Here is a 15,877-nt window from a genome sequence, read left to right as displayed (position 1 = left end):
TTAAAGCTTTGTTTAAATTGATTTTTTGCAACGTAGTTTAAGTTTTTTCACTGAACAGTGCAATTTCCCAAATTACTATGCATTTTCCTCATTAATTTTTGTCTTACTAGGTTTTTTTGCTTTCAAAAAATTAGCAAAATGAAGGCGGTAAAACCAGCAAAATACTAAAGACACAGGTTGTGTTTCTGTGGTCTTACCTTCTCTCTTGATCAGAATTTTGTGCACTGAGCAAAGAAGAAAATTTCCCAGTAAATTGCCTTTGGAAATGAAATGTCTTTTCGTTTCCACACACTTACATTTGACCATTTGCTTAGGTCCAGCGTTCAAGGTGAGGGTTCCCATACATATTTCGGATTGCAGTTCAGTCTTGAGATTTGTCCCCTAAATGAGACTTTGGTTGTATTTTGGGAAAGGTAATATGTTTGCTTCTGTCATGATGTAGCTGGTTGAGCAAATAGGATGAAGGCAGGATTGCCAGAGCCATCTGTCTCCTATGGCCAGGCTGAAGGAAAGAAGGAAATTGGGTTCTTGTGAGTAGAGGAATTTAAAGGCACCTCTGAATTCACTTGAATGTGAAATCTTTAGCTCATTACTCAAGTTTAAGTTTGCATATTTAGAGGCTGCATGCCAAGAAAGCATTCATTCTCCTTTACTGAGCTTGCACGGCAAGCTGAATTACAGATTCCCAGAGGAGCAAAACTGGGAGAAAGTCTGCCAGACTCAGAGCTGCTTGTGATGATATTCTTAAAGTAAAACATTGAAAAAAAAATCTTTTAAAATAGCACTGACATGAGTGGACAGAAGAGGAAAGTGGCCTGGTGTTTGTAGGGAAGTCTAGTCTCAAAACCAGAATTTACAGGGAATTTTTCCATTGTAGAGGCGTTCACATGTCTGCAGATGCAAGTATCTCCAGGGTCTTTATCCTGAAATCAAAGGTCTAAGGTCGAGCCCCTTCTTAAATTTAGCGTCTTCACCCCAAGCGAAGCTTGTTGCAGAAGTTGCAGGAAAAGCCTGAATTCAGTCAGGTAATGCAGGGCAGGATGTGATGTCCGTCCTCATCTTCTTAGCAAAGCAGTTGCCAGGAACAGATTAACTCAGAGGGCTGGGACGCGGTGCCCGTGGTGCCGGCGAGCGATGCGGAGCAGCCGGGGGAGCTGCGTCCTGCCTTGCACAGCCATGGCCTCGTAGGTCCCTGCAACGGAGTGCTTGGCCGAACAGAAATCTGGGCCAAAGTCGCGCGGCACGGCTCGCCGTTCGTCCTCCTCGGGGACAGCCTTTGGGGCAGGACCCTATTCGCTGCAGGGCAAGGAGAAATCAGTCTAAACCCACACTGGGCTGTGTTCCTCCTGTCCTCAGTAGATGGTGCCAGAGGCTCCTTTTCCTAGCCAGAGTGGTGATGCTGGAGATTCAGGAGTGGGACGCTGGAGATGATGGCAAGAAAGAAGAGGCAAAAGGGAAGGAAAAAGATATAAAGGTGTCCATATTTATCTTTGTATGGGGTACGGAGTGAATGTGTCCATACAACCTCACGATGTAGTAGGGTAGCATGCACCATTCCAGCAACTGCCTGCTGATTTAGCTATTACTTCTGTTTAGACAAACGTTTAGCCGAAAGGCTTTCTAGCTGTTATGAATATTTTCACACACAGTAGTTTTGCACTGAGATGTGTGATACTGGATTTCAAAACAGTAACTGTTGTATTTTTACTATCAGGTGCAACTCCAGTAGTTCCTACTCGAGCAGCAACTCCAAGATCGATGAGGAATAAATCGCATGAAGGAATTACAAATTCTGTGATGCCAGAATGTAAGACTCCTTTCAAGCTGATGATCGGGGCGTCTAATGCCATGGGTAGGCTTTACGTGCAAGAAATGGCTGGAAGCCAGCAGCAAGAACTTCATTCTGTCTATCCTAGGCAAAGATTGGGTAGCAATGAACTGGGACAGAAGTCTCCGTATCGTGGCAGCCATGGTGGGATGCCCAGTCCGGCTTCATCAGGATCACAGATATATGGAGATGGCTCGATCTCTCCTAGGACTGACCCACTTGGAAGCCCTGATGTTTTCACAAGGAACAATCCCAGTTTTCATGGAGCACCCAACTCTAGTCCTATTCACATGAACAGGACGCCTCTGTCTCCGCCATCAGTAATGCTACATGGTTCTCCCATACAGTCATCCTGTGCAATGGCTGGAAGGACTAATATACCTCTTTCCCCAACCTTGACCACAAAAAGCCCAGTAATGAAAAAACCCATGTGTAATTTTTCGACTGGTATGGAAATACCACGAGCAATGTTTCACCATAAACCGCCCCAAGGTCCACCCCCACCTCCTCCACCGCCTTCTTGTGCTCTTCAGAAAAAGCCATTAACATCAGAAAAGGATCCACTTGGCATACTTGACCCTATTCCTAGCAAACCAGTGAATCAGAATCCTGTTATCATTAACCCAACTACTTTCCATTCAAATGTCCACTCTCAGGTACCCGTGATGAATGTAAGCATGCCTCCTGCTGTCGTCCCTTTGCCAAGTAATCTTCCTTTGCCAACTGTAAAACCTGGTCACATGAACCATGGAAGTCACGTTCAAAGAGTTCAGCATTCTGCTTCAACTTCCCTCTCTCCTTCACCAGTGACGTCCCCAGTTCACATGATGGGATCCGGGATTGGAAGGATCGAGGCTTCTCCCCAAAGATCGCGTTCTTCTTCCACGTCGTCAGATCACGGAAATTTCCTGCTGCCTCCAGTAGGACCACAGTCATCCTGTAGTGGTATTAAAGTTCCTCCCAGGTCCCCGAGGTCAACGATAGGGTCACCGAGACCGTCTATGCCATCTAGCCCTTCCACCAAGCACGATGGACTTAATCAGTACAAGGACATCCCTAACCCATTAATTGCTGGAATGAGTAATGTATTAAATCCTCCAAACAATGCAGTTTTTTCTACTGCATCGGCTGGAAGTGGTTCCTTGAAGAGTCAGCCTGGTTTGCTGGGAATGCCTTTAAATCAGATCTTGAACCAGCACAATGCTGCCTCTTTTCCAGCAAGCAGTTTACTCTCAGCAGCAGCCAAAGCACAGCTAGCAAATCAAAATAAACTTGCTGGTAACAACAATAACAGCAGTAGCAATTCTGGACCTGTTGCCAGCGGCGGCAACAACGAAGGACATAGCACTTTAAATACCATGTTCCCTCCTGCTGCCAGTGTGCTTCTTCCAACGACTGAAGGGCAAAGTGGCCGAGCGGCGCTGAGAGATAAACTGATGTCTCAGCAAAAAGATCCTCTGAGAAAAAGAAAGCAGCCGACCGCCACGGTGTTGAGTCTGCTGAGGCAGTCTCAGTTGGACAGTTCTGGAGTTTCCAAAGCTGGATCTGATTTGATAAGAAAGCAAAGTCAGAGCTCCTTTCCCATCAGTTCGATGTCCCAGCTACTTCAGTCCATGAGTTGTCAAAGCTCTCACGTGAGCAGCAATAGTACCACCGGTTGTGGGAGCTCAAATACTGCTTTACCTTGCTCTGGTAACCAGATGCATTTTGCAGACACCGGTATGAACTCTGGCGGTCTCCAGAACTCGCTGGCACCGAGTTTACCCTTGCGAGGGGAAGGTGTGCACTGCCAGAACGCAAACACTAACTTTGTCCACGGTACTAGCCCGGGCACAGCCAACCATCTTGCAGGTTTAATAAATCAGATGCAGGCTAGCGGGAGCTGTGGGATGCTCAGTCAGTCAGGAATGGCTTTAGGAAATTCATTACATCCGAACCCACCTCAGTCGAGAATCCAGGCATCCTCCACTCCAGTGATACCAAACAGCATTGTTAGCAGCTGTAATCAAACAAGTCCTGAAGCAGGTACGTTTCCTTCTAAAAGGATACCCCTATGTTTGACTGCTTGGAAATATATGATGAGTATTTTTAAACGGGTTCCTTTGACATCCCTACTTTTCAAATTTGAGTTTACCGGTGTGAAAAGTCTGCCCATTTCATGCTGATATCCAGAAACTCAAAAATAAAACGAGTAAGAAAAAAGCAGTGTTAGACTAAGACAGATACCCCTTTCTCTGAACAAAATCATGCTGGCCTCCTCCCTGTGACAACTCTTGCTTCTTTTAACTTCCACACACTCTGCATCAATAAAATCCATGCACTTTTGTACGTACCCAGACTTCAGCTTTTGTCACCTGCCCAGATAGGGGTTTTTTTTAGCAGCATGCCCTGCTGCTTCAGCCCTAGAATGCCATGGCTAAGCTGGCAGCGTACGCCCAGGCTGTGCGTGGGCTCCTTACTGCTGGCGGTGCAGAGTCGGTGTTAGCAGAGACTGGAGCAGATACTGGCAGTACGGAAGTTTACGGAATAACCTTTTTCAGGGACAGCGCGGGGGAGTGCCGAGTCTGCGTTTGCCTTTATCATGATAATTTTACTGAGGTGGTAATTCAGTGGTTGAATAAACTGTATGTTCAGTTGGAAGAGCGTAGAGAGATTTCCTGGTTTATTCATCAGTGAAGGCTTGGGGAGAAGACAGGTATGCTGCGGTTACTGTCCCCGTGCTGTTTAAAGATAGAAGAGAGACAGCTCAGAAACGTGTAACTTCACATTTAACTACCACTGGTTGAACAAAATATGCATTTCTGAAAGACGGTACCGTGTTTTAAGCAGAAAGACAACCTTCTGTTTGATATCTGAGTCTTTCAGCCTGGTTAACTTTCAGAGCGTGTGTTTGATACAGTCCTAGCTAAAGTCCAGCAGGTCGAACACAAACGGCTGGAGGCGTGCAAGCGGGCTCTCTCACTGACCCCAGGAAGAACCCGGTACGTATTCCCGAGCTGCCTCCAGAGAGCTGTTTATTCTTTGAAATACAGAACGGAATGATACAAAACCTGAATTATATAAAAATAATTTTCTGGTATTACAGAATCACAGAATGTTAGGGGTTGGAAGGGACCTCTGTGGGTCAGTTTCTGATGACTTCAAAGGGTTTCTCTCCATTCCTGGGGAAAAGAGGCATTTTTTCTCCTTAGCTGTATTGGTGGTTTGTGTCGCAGCTCTGAATCCTTGCATGGCTGTTTTGCCTTGTCATGCTGGCAGAGAGGAGTATTTCCTGCTGCAGGCTGTCTCTTCTGAGACTTTGTACTCGCTTCGGTCCAGAACAGAGGTCTGGTTTTGCCTGAGGAGCTTGCTTCCCTGTCCCCCTAAGCGCAAGATCCCTTTTGCAGAAACTCTTTGGGTTGCCACCTCTGTTGGGTTCAGCGGGGACCAGTGGAATGTGTGGGTTCTTCTGAGTTGTCACCGTCCACGTAGCTGAAGAAAGCTGTGAAGTTCCTGCAGCATTGGTCTACGTTAACTTGCCCTCCAGAGAACAGCAAGGACTGAATGTGACGCGAGATGAGAGCCTGTGCACCCATGGTTGCCGTTGAGAAGCTGAGCAGCAGTAATTCACCCCGTGTGGGGTAAGGCTTGGAAGGTTCAAGATTCCTGCACAAAATCCAGACTGAAACCCATTAACAGAAGTTTTACGGGACGTGAAAGTTACCAATAAAATGTTGCTTAACGACTATTAAAGCGGGGCTTCCAAGAGCGAGAATCCAAGTTGGCTCCTGCGCGGGCTCTTCTGGTTCCTGCTCCATCGCTTCGGCCCAGCCGTGCCCGGCTTTGGCGTGGTGGCAGCTGGGACCGCTGGGCTCCATGGCACCCCGTGTCGTCACGCCGGCGTTGGGTCGCCAGAGCCCTCGGTTGGGTCGCCAGTCCTTGCCTTCAGGCAAGCTGCATTTCTTCCCGAGAAGACAAACGTTTGCGTGAGGGAGAAGCAGCAGCGGTGTCAGCGATGGAGCTGCGGTGGGACAGCAGCAACAGAACAAATCTGCGCGTGTCAGAGCCCCACGAAGAAAGGTTTCAGCGTAAACAGCCAATTCCGTTCTCGACGGTAGAGGAATAATAATATGTGTGTAACCCCACCGGGGAACTCCTGCTCTGCTGCGGTGCTTCTGCAGAATGCTGTTTCTGATGCCCTGGAGATAACGGATAGAATTATGGCAATATAATTATAAGGCCTTAAACTGACACTTTTTTTCCTTACCTAAATGATAAATGGTAGTTCTGTGTAGGCAAAGACTAGAAACATTTCAATATGGTCCGTTCCTCGCTGCTGAAGGGGTTTGTTTCTTGAGTTTCGATGCTTGCGAACTGCACACAATCTGCGTTTAATTATTTTATTAAATACCCGCGATGGCTAGAAGCCTGGAGACCTGTTTTCTTCTTTAAGCTGAAATTTCAGATTCTGTTCTCTTCGTGTTGCTCCCGGGGCAAGGCGCTAAACCGGTGCATCGGCCTTCGTCCAGCCCCCTGCCCGAGTCGTCGCGGCGGCGTGGGGCCCGGGCGCAAGGTGTAAATCTGATCCGTAGCTGGGAGAAATCCAGACAGGGGCATTTTGTTGTGTTTGCAGAAAAAAGATGAAGCAAGTGGGAAATGTGGAGTATTTTGCATTAATAAGAACCTTTAAAAATAAAAGCTAATTACCGGTCTGCATTCAGCGATGCAGACGGAACAGCTACGAGGAATATTGTGAATTATTCTGTACGGAGGCCCCGCGGTTGGTGGCCGGAGCCCAGCAGAGTCAGACACGCCGTGTGAGCCACGCGTGCAGGAGCGGTTTAGACGAGTAAGAATCTTCAGGAAACTCTCGTGTTCGTATTGGAGGTTGTGGTTTTATTTTATTTTGCTTTGTTTTAAAGTATTTTAATTGCTAAATCTGTCTTCTGTTGCTGTGCCAGCGTTCAGAATAGCTACTAATCGGAAAAGAGTTCCTGAGAGAAAAAATACTGAGAATCACCACAATGAGATAGCTGGTTATTGCGTAAACTTTTAATTATATTTTGACCACATGGACCAAGTTTTATTATTCTAGCTTTTGTTTTCTGCTTCCACAGATAATATATTTAGGTTCCAGGTAATTTTCAGTGTGAGTGTGATGGACTGAAAAATGAATAAATACAAAAATAAAAAATTCTCTTTATGCAGTAGAAAGCTTTTGCAGTTTTCCAGGTTTGAGCCCTTGAAAACCGGTTACTCTCAATTAATTTTTATTAACAATTTCAGTCTCTCAGTGATGTAGTATCTGAGTTACAAACCCTGTCAATAGCAGCTGTCTGACAGGAGCAGCCAGCAGCAGATCCGTACAGATTATTTAGGGCAATTCCTTTGAAAAGAGACCGTTTTCTGCCGGGAGCCTGGGTTCTAGACTCAGTTTTTCTAAGGAGCCGTGTGAATATTTCTGTTAACCTTGGACGCTGTGTGCCTCGTTAATCAGCCCTCGGACCTCTGATACAAGCTGAAGGTAGAATCCGTTTTGCCAGCTGGGCAGCTTTCCCATTTATTCGTTACGCCGCTTCGCCTCTCTGGATTTGTCTGTCCTGTTTGTGACACGGGACTGCGTCACTCTGTGATCTGTTTTATTGTAGAGTCTGGGTCGTTGATTTTTCTTCTCGCTGTTAGAATGTGCTGTTAGTCCAGAAGTTCAGAAAAATCTGTGTTTGTGTGTTGAACGTTCGACGTGCAAATCCTGCAAAGTATGCAAAGCGCGGAAATGATGGGATAGGTGAAAACAAGGAGGAAATATTTGGGAGCAAAAGCTACGTACAGCTGATGTGGGAAATCACGGTAACTCATATAATAACCTTAGGGAATAGAAATAAAGATGGTAAGTTGTCTGGAATATCAGAACATCAGAAGTATGAGAAACTCTAGGAGTTTAGTAGTGACAAATAAAGGGCAGACTTGGCAAATAAAGGTGGTAGCCCTTCCATAGACTCAGAACAGTAATATTTACTGGTGAAATGTATAGAGTAGAAAGTAGTAAAATACAGTGAAATAGGGAGGGATGCACAGAAGCAGCGCCAAAGAGTCAGGGGCTTCCATCCCACTGAAACAGAGATTATTTTAGTGCAGCCAAGCACAGCGTAATGCAGTTGGGAGTGGAACGTTGCCTTGGAAAACAGTGGCTCAAAGAAGGGGTTTAGGAGGCTTTGATTTAATAGACTTGATGCAAACTGTCCGGTCAGTGATGTTGCAAAAGAAAAAAAAAAAAACACAGAAAGAGAAGCTGAGTGGATCCTTGGAAATATTGGGAATACGCAGTGGAAGCGGGGGTGCTCCTGGCTCTGTTGAGAAAACCGAGCTGGACTGGGGCATTCTGGCTAGTGGTCACTCCTCGAGAAGCGTACGGGAGTTTCAGAGCTGGTGTGTGTGGTTGCCAATAGGACCTTGGGGTCACAGATCCTGAAGTCAGGCTCACCTGCCACGCTGTGGGCTTGTCAGCAGACCAGCCGCCAGGGAGCTGGGCTGGATGCGAGGTGTTCCAGCACTTGGGAATGCCCTGGAATCCGCCCTTTCAAAGAAGTAGCCAAGAATCGTGGAATGGTTTGGGTTGGAAGGGACCTTACAGATCACCCAGTTCCAGCCCCCTGCCCGGGGCAGGGACCCCTTCCACCACAGCAGGGTGCTCCCAAGCCCCGTCCAACCTGGCCTTGAACCCTGCCAGGGAGGGGGCAGCCACAGCTTCTCTGGGCAGCCTGGGCCAGGGCCTCACCCTCCTCACAGGGAGGAATTTCTTCCTAATATTCAGTCTCATTCCCCCCTCTTTCAGCTTAAAGCCGTCACCCCTTGTCCTGTCACCCCATGCCCTTGTCACAAGCCCCTCTCCAGCTCTCTCGCAGCCCCTCCAGGCACTGGCAGCTGCTCTAAGGTCTCCCTGCAGCCTTCTCTTCCCCAGGCTGAGCAGCCCCAGCTCTCCCAGCCTTTCCTCCCAGCAGAGGGGCTCCAGCCCTTGGATCATTGCTGGGGCCTCCTCCGGCCCCGCTCCCACAGCTCCAGCTCTGTCCTGTGCTGAGGGCTCCAGATCTGGACGCAGGACTCCTTGGGGGGTCTCAGCAGAGCGGGGCAGAGGGGCAGAACCCCCTGGGGCTGGGGATGCAGCCCAGGGCACAGGTGTCCACTGGGGCTGCCAGCACACACTGCTGGGTCACGTTGAGCTCCTCGTCTGCCATGACCCCAAAGTCCTCGGCAGGGCTGCTCTCCATCCCTTCATCCCCAGCCTGTACTGATACTGGGGATTGCCCTCACCCATGTGCAGGACTTTGCAGTTGGCTTTGTTGAACCTCATGAGGTAGGTTTGATGGAATAGTACCACTTCCTTGAAGTATTTATACTCAGACAGTGTCTGAAAAGGTGGAGGGCTGACTTGCATTTACCCTGTTGGCAGACATTCGTTGACAGCTTCCAGTGGCTGAAACCTGGTACATTCAGCATCAGAGAAACAAGTGGTTTGCTTTTTGTGAGAGTACTAAATGGTGAAATACTCCAGCAGAGGACATGTTGAGTGTATGAACGGAAAGAGTCTTCAATTTCCCAACCCAAGCGTGCGTAGGATTGCTCTGAGTGATGCTGGTGGTCGCTTTGGACCTTAGCATCTGCTCAGCTCGGTTCCCCTCGTGCTGCCCTCGCGTGCCCACCTTCGGGTGCCGCGGAGAGCTGCGCTGCCTTCACACCGGGGGCTCAGAACACTTCTGCGTCTGTGTTAAACGTTACAATGCAACCTCGTCGTCAGGATTTAATCCCAGTGTAACCTGAAGGACTCCTGAAAGATTTTTTTCTGCTAGTGCCAGTCAAAATGGAGCGATCAGGGACTGTCTTCTTGCAGAATCAGAAACTGTCTTGTTGATAATATTACTGCTCAGAGAAAAATGATTTTCAAATCAGACTGACCTTTGGGTTTTGTGTTCTTCAGCAGCACGGGGGGGGCAGGTCCTGGTTCTCTGCCGTTCGTGTTGTTTTGTTTCTCTTGCTTTTTGCCTTTTTGTAGCACAAAGCTGCTTGCTTTTTGTAGCACAAAGCTGCGTCTCCCGAGGAGTGAATTGCTTTAGTCTCACTGTAAGGATTTGTCCTTAATCTACGTGAAAAATACTGGTGAAAAGTACCGCTTCAGATTTTAGTTTGTAAACCAGGTTTTCTGTGTAGGTTGGGGTAAGTACTCTCCCTTGCCTTCTGGGGTCTCTGTGAATGTGGAGGTTTTAGGTGGAAAGGAACGGTGCTGCAGTTGCGCCTGTCTTTGGACGATGTGAGGAACCTAAAGCATAAAGTGTTACGTGAGTTAAAGGCGAAGTGTCCTATGGGGTGTAGTGGTAGTTACCAGCATAATGCGGGCCCTTGCTTCTCTGAAAATGGTCTTTGCTGTGCAGCAGAGAAGGCAGGGTGTTTTATCACGTTAAACATGTATCAAGTGGCAGATTCTGGTGTGTGAGTCTCTGGATTTGCTCCCCAGAACTACTCTTATGTACCATGGAATTACAAAATCAGTAAAACTTTTTGACTTCAGAATAGTATCTGGCTGGCATCCTTTATGGGGCTTTTTATGTCTGAGAAAAGTTTCTTATTAAACTGAAATAACCCCTAGACAGGGCGCCAACCAGCTACTCTTCCAATTACGAAGCCAGCTGAAATGTTCTGTTGATTTTGGGCTTCGGTGTTTATGCAAAATGTACAGGGGGACTTTTCTCTGGGGAGGTGTGGGGGTGTGATTAGAAGGAATCGGTGTTACTTAAATATGGAGCTGCTTTTCAGTATTCTACCTCGTTTTCCCTTGCTGTTATTTTAGGAAGAAAAAAGTGATTGTTTTTCTTTTCAAGTGAGAACTGTAAAGAACAGGGAATATGTTCTCCATGAAGAATAAGGTTGCCAGGTACGAGATGTGTGGTGGGTCAGGTCTGCTCCCTCCCCTGCCGTTGAAATTAATGTTCTCATTCATTTGTTTCTTTTAACTCTGAACAGGAGATTTATGCACTAAACCACTCTCCTTCTCTGAACATAAAGGATTTACTGACCCGGTAGGCATCAGCAATCGTGCTAGGTAAAACGTAATCGTTAACATGATGGACTTTCACACGGTCGATGTAAACATACTTGCCACCATGAGGTTTACAACAGAGGAAGAATTTGGAAGTGGAATAGATTTTTCTTTTCAAATTACATTTTATTTATGAATGTTTATTGTTAGCAAGTGCTAGCAAATTGGAAAAACTTGGGAATCGGCTCAGTCTCAATTAACTCGGTTGTTCAGCACAAGGAGCTGAAATGAGTAAGCCTCTAATTTTGGTAGAAGAGGAAAAACGAAATGTAGGAACAATTTATTGATAGCTATACCAGACGTGTTATGCTGGTTGAGTTTTAGTGAGTGAAGCTCAGCGATGGTACCGTTAGCTGAGCGCCGGCTTGTCCAGGCTTGCGGTGGGATCACGTGCTGCTGCTCCCGCGTCCCGGGGCACGTGCTCCAAGCGCGAGGCTCCGTCGTGAAACGTGTGCAGCCACGCAGACCTCAGCGTCGTGGCCACATCCTGCGTCTTCATCTTTGAACTTGATGTGTGTTAGCTGTACTCCGACCTCACCCGCTGCCCGGGGCCCAGTTTGGGAGCCGCGGTGGCGTTACTTCCCAGATAAATACCGAGATTAAAAGTTCAGCTCTGCGGAGCTCCGCTTACCGAGCACGTCGCTTGCTTAGACACGCAGCTGGGGGCTTTCCTGTGCTCTTTGGTTTGTGTCGTATACTTGGAATTTGCCAGTAACTTGCCGGCTTTTAGTTCACCGGACTCTTACCTGGTTAGTGCTTTAACTGTCGTACATTTTGCTAGGAATGTATGTTAATAAAAGCTAAGGTTTTGTAAAAAATAATAATAACGCAGAAAGATGAGTCTTATGTTATTAAAGATACGATTGTGAACAAAAAATTAATTAGTTGTATGAGATTTCCCATACTTATTTAGCTCTCCACATCTTCTGAAAATATTCTTAAGCAGAAGCGGTGGACAACTCCAAAACTTGCTAGAGGGTGGAGTGCGGAAAGAAATTATTAAAAGAAAGAATGCTTTTAATTGAATTTTTAGTTTCCCAAATTTGCAGTGAAATGTTTTACCTCGTCTGCAGCGCGTCTCCCACAACTGTGAAAGGGGGAATGATACAGGGCGAGATCAGACGGAGTGCCAGCACTGAGGGAATACTGAAAGGCTGTTCCTTCATTTGTGGGATGGTGTCTTGACAGATTTTACTAGGGACCTGCTTCTGCTTTCTGCTCTAAGCACAGAAGAATATTTTTCCCAAAATAATTTCAAAAACAGCGGTGATGGTAACTTGCAGAAGTCAGAAGACAGGGGCAAGGAGAAGAGGTGAGACCAAAATTATCAGATTTTTTTTTTTTAAAAGCCAAATTTTAAGCATTTCTGTTGTCCTAGAAACTGCTTTGGGCTTTTTGCTCTTGCCCCCAAACTTTTACAGACTCGTTCTTGGCTAAGTCACGTTTCAGGCGACGCAGTGACTGCGTGCCGTAGTCCTCAGTCATTTTCATCTTTAAAATAATCTGTAAAAGCAGGAGTTTGAAAAACACTATGAAGAACAGGGCCAACACTACAGCTGTTTTGTTATAAGTAGAAAAAGCCCTGTGCTGATGCAGCGTTAGGCCGCCGGCAGGCGAGCGATGCGCTCCGCTGCGACAGCGATGAGCGTAGGGATGGGCACTGAAATCCGTTTCGCGGGAGAGCACGTGCTGTGCGGACGGGGTGTTGTGTATGAGAGGAGTCCGGGTTTGTAGCTGGTTCTGCTGGGCTGAGAGGGATGTTTGATTTGTTGGTCGAGAGTTCTCGGTTGTCTCAAGGGAGCGCCCGATCTCGATAAGGAGAACAACTGACAGTAGTTTGCGGTTAACTGCTGAATTATGGTTTCTTCGGAATTGAAAGCACTATAATAAATGTGATGCCAGATAAATATCTTAAATGTTTCCCATTCCAAAAAGAAAGCAGAGAATGTAATTATAAAAATGTATAACTCTCGGTTCTAAGTTTATAGGCGAGTGATGGAATACGTAGTTACAGCAGGAACATCTTGTCTCAGATTTTGAAGGGATGCGAGGTCCTATCGCTTCCATCAGCGATTGTGCTTCTGTGAAAGTTAAGCCTCTTAAAATCACTGGTTTGGACATATTGCCACTGGTGTAAACTACGTGTTCGTACCTCTAAGTTGATGTTAATTCTTACTTCCTAATAGTATTGGGGTACCTTCTAGGGGCCTTGAGCACGGCTTGGTGACCCTCTGCAGGAGCAGTTCCACAAACCTGTTGAGATGTGGTAGTCGTGACAATGCCTACGTGATCTTTTGTACTTTCACACCTTCATAATCTCAGGGCAAGGTATGCAGTGAAATTTCCCTCTCTCCACTCTCGGTGGATCTTTTTGGAAGGCTCTTGCAGATTTCTTCTGCAGAGCTACGGAGCTTTACCCCCGGCGAGGAGGGAGGTGGTGGTGGTTTGGGGAAGGAGCTCATTATGTGACCAGGGAGTTGGATGGGAGTTTCTGACAAGGGTTTCGAAAACTTGAAATGTTCTAAATTTAAAAAGCAACAAAGCAAATATAAAGCTAGATGCATTTTTACTGAATATGCAGAAAAAGAAGAATTGAGAAGATGTCTCATATACTCATTTGTTTTCAACTCGAAAAATGTTTTAGATGTCAGTGCCTAATGGGTGAGTTCTGCACTTTGCAAAGTACTTAATACACCTGTCTTATTGGTTATTTTTATTATGCAAATGCCAGCAATGTACTGTTGAGACTGTTGAAATATTAGGATACATAATGGATAGTTTCTTACAGAGAAATGCATTGTAAAATATTATTTCCATTATAATTTTCGAATTGGTATATGTAACTGCAGTTTTTTAGGAAATGCATATATAGTTAACATTCTTTAATTGGGTAGAAGTATTTTTAGTATCTAGGAAGACTGCAGTCATTTGCTTTCAGTGTGAAATGTTTGGTTTACGAGGAAGCTGAGCATTGCTCCCAGCATGTGAAGCCATTCCTGTTCCTACGTGTTTTTATGCAGGCACAATTCTCCTTCCGCTGCAGAACTGACATACGGGCTTTGGCTCTCTCCTTTTGTTTAGTTTGAAAGCAGTAGCTCGTCTCTCTGGGGACAGCCACGGAGGCTTGCTGTCCAAGTCTTCGTAGTGTTCAAACCTTCATACTGTTTAGAACCGGGCCTTAAAACAAGGTAGACCTCTGGCTAGATCCCGCCGTCCCAGCAGCAGCAGATGTGTTCCTGCCTGTCGTGGCAGGGCAGCGCTGAGGTCTGAATGACAAAAGTCTTCTGCTCTAATGCTGTTACTTTAACTGAGCAAAAAGAGTGAATCTTCTCTAGCACAAACTGATTTCATAGCACCCATTATTTTCTTGCATCTGCTTAAGAATACCTGTCAAGCAGTACTTTGAAAAATGGAATACAGATAAAATCCACACAGGAAAATAAACCTGCTTTGAAAAGAAAACGAAATCAAAATGTTCATAAATAAAATACTATAGCACACAAAGTAATATTTTTTTTAAATGTATATCCCATTCAATTTCCATTTATTTACTTCCAAAACATTTATTTGACCCTCTAAGAGAACAATAGATCTATTTTTTGGCACTCTGGATATTTCTTTTCACTGCATTACAAAGACTGCTCCTTTTGCTCAGCGACTGGCAAAGGAGCTTTTGGCAGACGTCGGCATCTGCGGGAGCTGGAAGCCAGCATTTGTCTTAGGCTTTTATGGCTTTTAGTCTAACTCCTTCATCTTTTTTTTTCTTTCTACTTTCACTCTTGAGAGCTTCTGATTATTAAGGACTGTTGTTTACTGAGCTGACATGTGATGCTGAGGGCTTCCAGAATTCGAAATAACACATTTTTCTGAAACTTGGAATCAAACTTGCGATTTCCTTTGAGCTTTCAACTCCCTTCCACGTTCCTCATCAAAACTGTCATCTTGGAGCCTGGATGCAGTAGTGATGAACGGTTCCGTGGGGAGGTTTTGGGTGAGCTACTACCCTGTCGAAGCTCTTTGGTGCTGCGGCACGTCATCTGCTCTGCTGGCCATCGTCCTTCTCCAGGCCTGAAGGCAGTGCAGGTGGTCAGAACCGCAGTCCTGCTTGCCTTACGGCGCTGCTGGCCAAGGCAGCTCGTTGGTGGAGGGGTCTTTTCTCAGCTGACATCCACCATCTGGTTTCCACTGTCTTCCTCACCTCTCTGAACACTCTAGTAAATAACGGTGTACGAGTCTCGATATCACTTCAGAGAAAGGACAGACTGCGAAGGACATCCAGAGCCAGGTCCAGCTTTGGTGCTCCAGCCTGATTTGGAAGGACAGGCCCCTTACTAGGACTTTTCTTCTCTTGTACTCGCAGCGTAGCTTATACGGTGGCTATGATGAGGTGCGTTGTGGTTTCACAGAACTCTTTACATCTTCATGGTGCTGATGCTGGGCATCACGGTCTTCTCATCACACCTGGTCTTCATGCGAGTCGAACACCCAGGGCTGCTCATGTTCACCCTGGATCTTGGAGATTTTGTGTTGTAGCTGGGGAAGGATGGTTCTGAGGGCTCTCGTGGTCCTCCCAGAGGAAGGTGGAATTCTCCACTTTGCTGATGCAGCGCTGTCAATCACAGTTATGGGAATTGTACATGTTTTATAAAAGGCAAGAAATAAACAATAGAGATTTCGTCCTTTGAGTTGGGGCCAAGCATTCAGAAGATGTCTAGCACCACTATATTTTAATGAGAACGGGTGTGCGTGCATTTTTTCGTCTGAATTATTGACTTGCTGGAGATGGTGTTTTGGAGGAGACCCAGAAATCATATTCCAGCAATTCAGGCTGTTGCTGGAGATAGATTTGTTCCAGAAAGCAGTTGTAAAAATTGTATTAGCTATTATTTAATTTAGGACTTTTCTATACCAATTCCTGTTATGTCTTTCTGTAAGGCAAGTTGAACAGAAGCTGGGGTGGGAATATTTGCCTTTTTTTTCTT

The 15,877-nt window shown here is 46.1% G+C and overlaps 1 protein-coding gene across 12 annotated transcripts in view; it reads left to right on the top strand.

Moving 5' to 3' along the window:
• MBD5 (methyl-CpG binding domain protein 5) overlaps window positions 1-15,877 on the top strand; it is a 149,513-nt gene that overhangs the window by 110,607 nt on the left and 23,029 nt on the right. For all 12 annotated transcript variants that reach the window (XM_075429972.1, XM_075429980.1, XM_075429977.1 and 9 more), the window contains one exon: window positions 1,715-3,853. In XM_075429972.1, coding sequence (XP_075286087.1) covers window positions 1,715-3,853 — 2,139 coding nt within the window. The remainder of the gene's footprint in view (window positions 1-1,714; window positions 3,854-15,877) is intronic.

Source organism: Opisthocomus hoazin, chromosome 9, assembly GCF_030867145.1.
Source record: "Opisthocomus hoazin isolate bOpiHoa1 chromosome 9, bOpiHoa1.hap1, whole genome shotgun sequence".
Classification (NCBI taxonomy): Eukaryota; Metazoa; Chordata; class Aves; order Opisthocomiformes; family Opisthocomidae; genus Opisthocomus; species Opisthocomus hoazin.
This window is presented reverse-complemented; position numbering and strand designations above follow the sequence as displayed.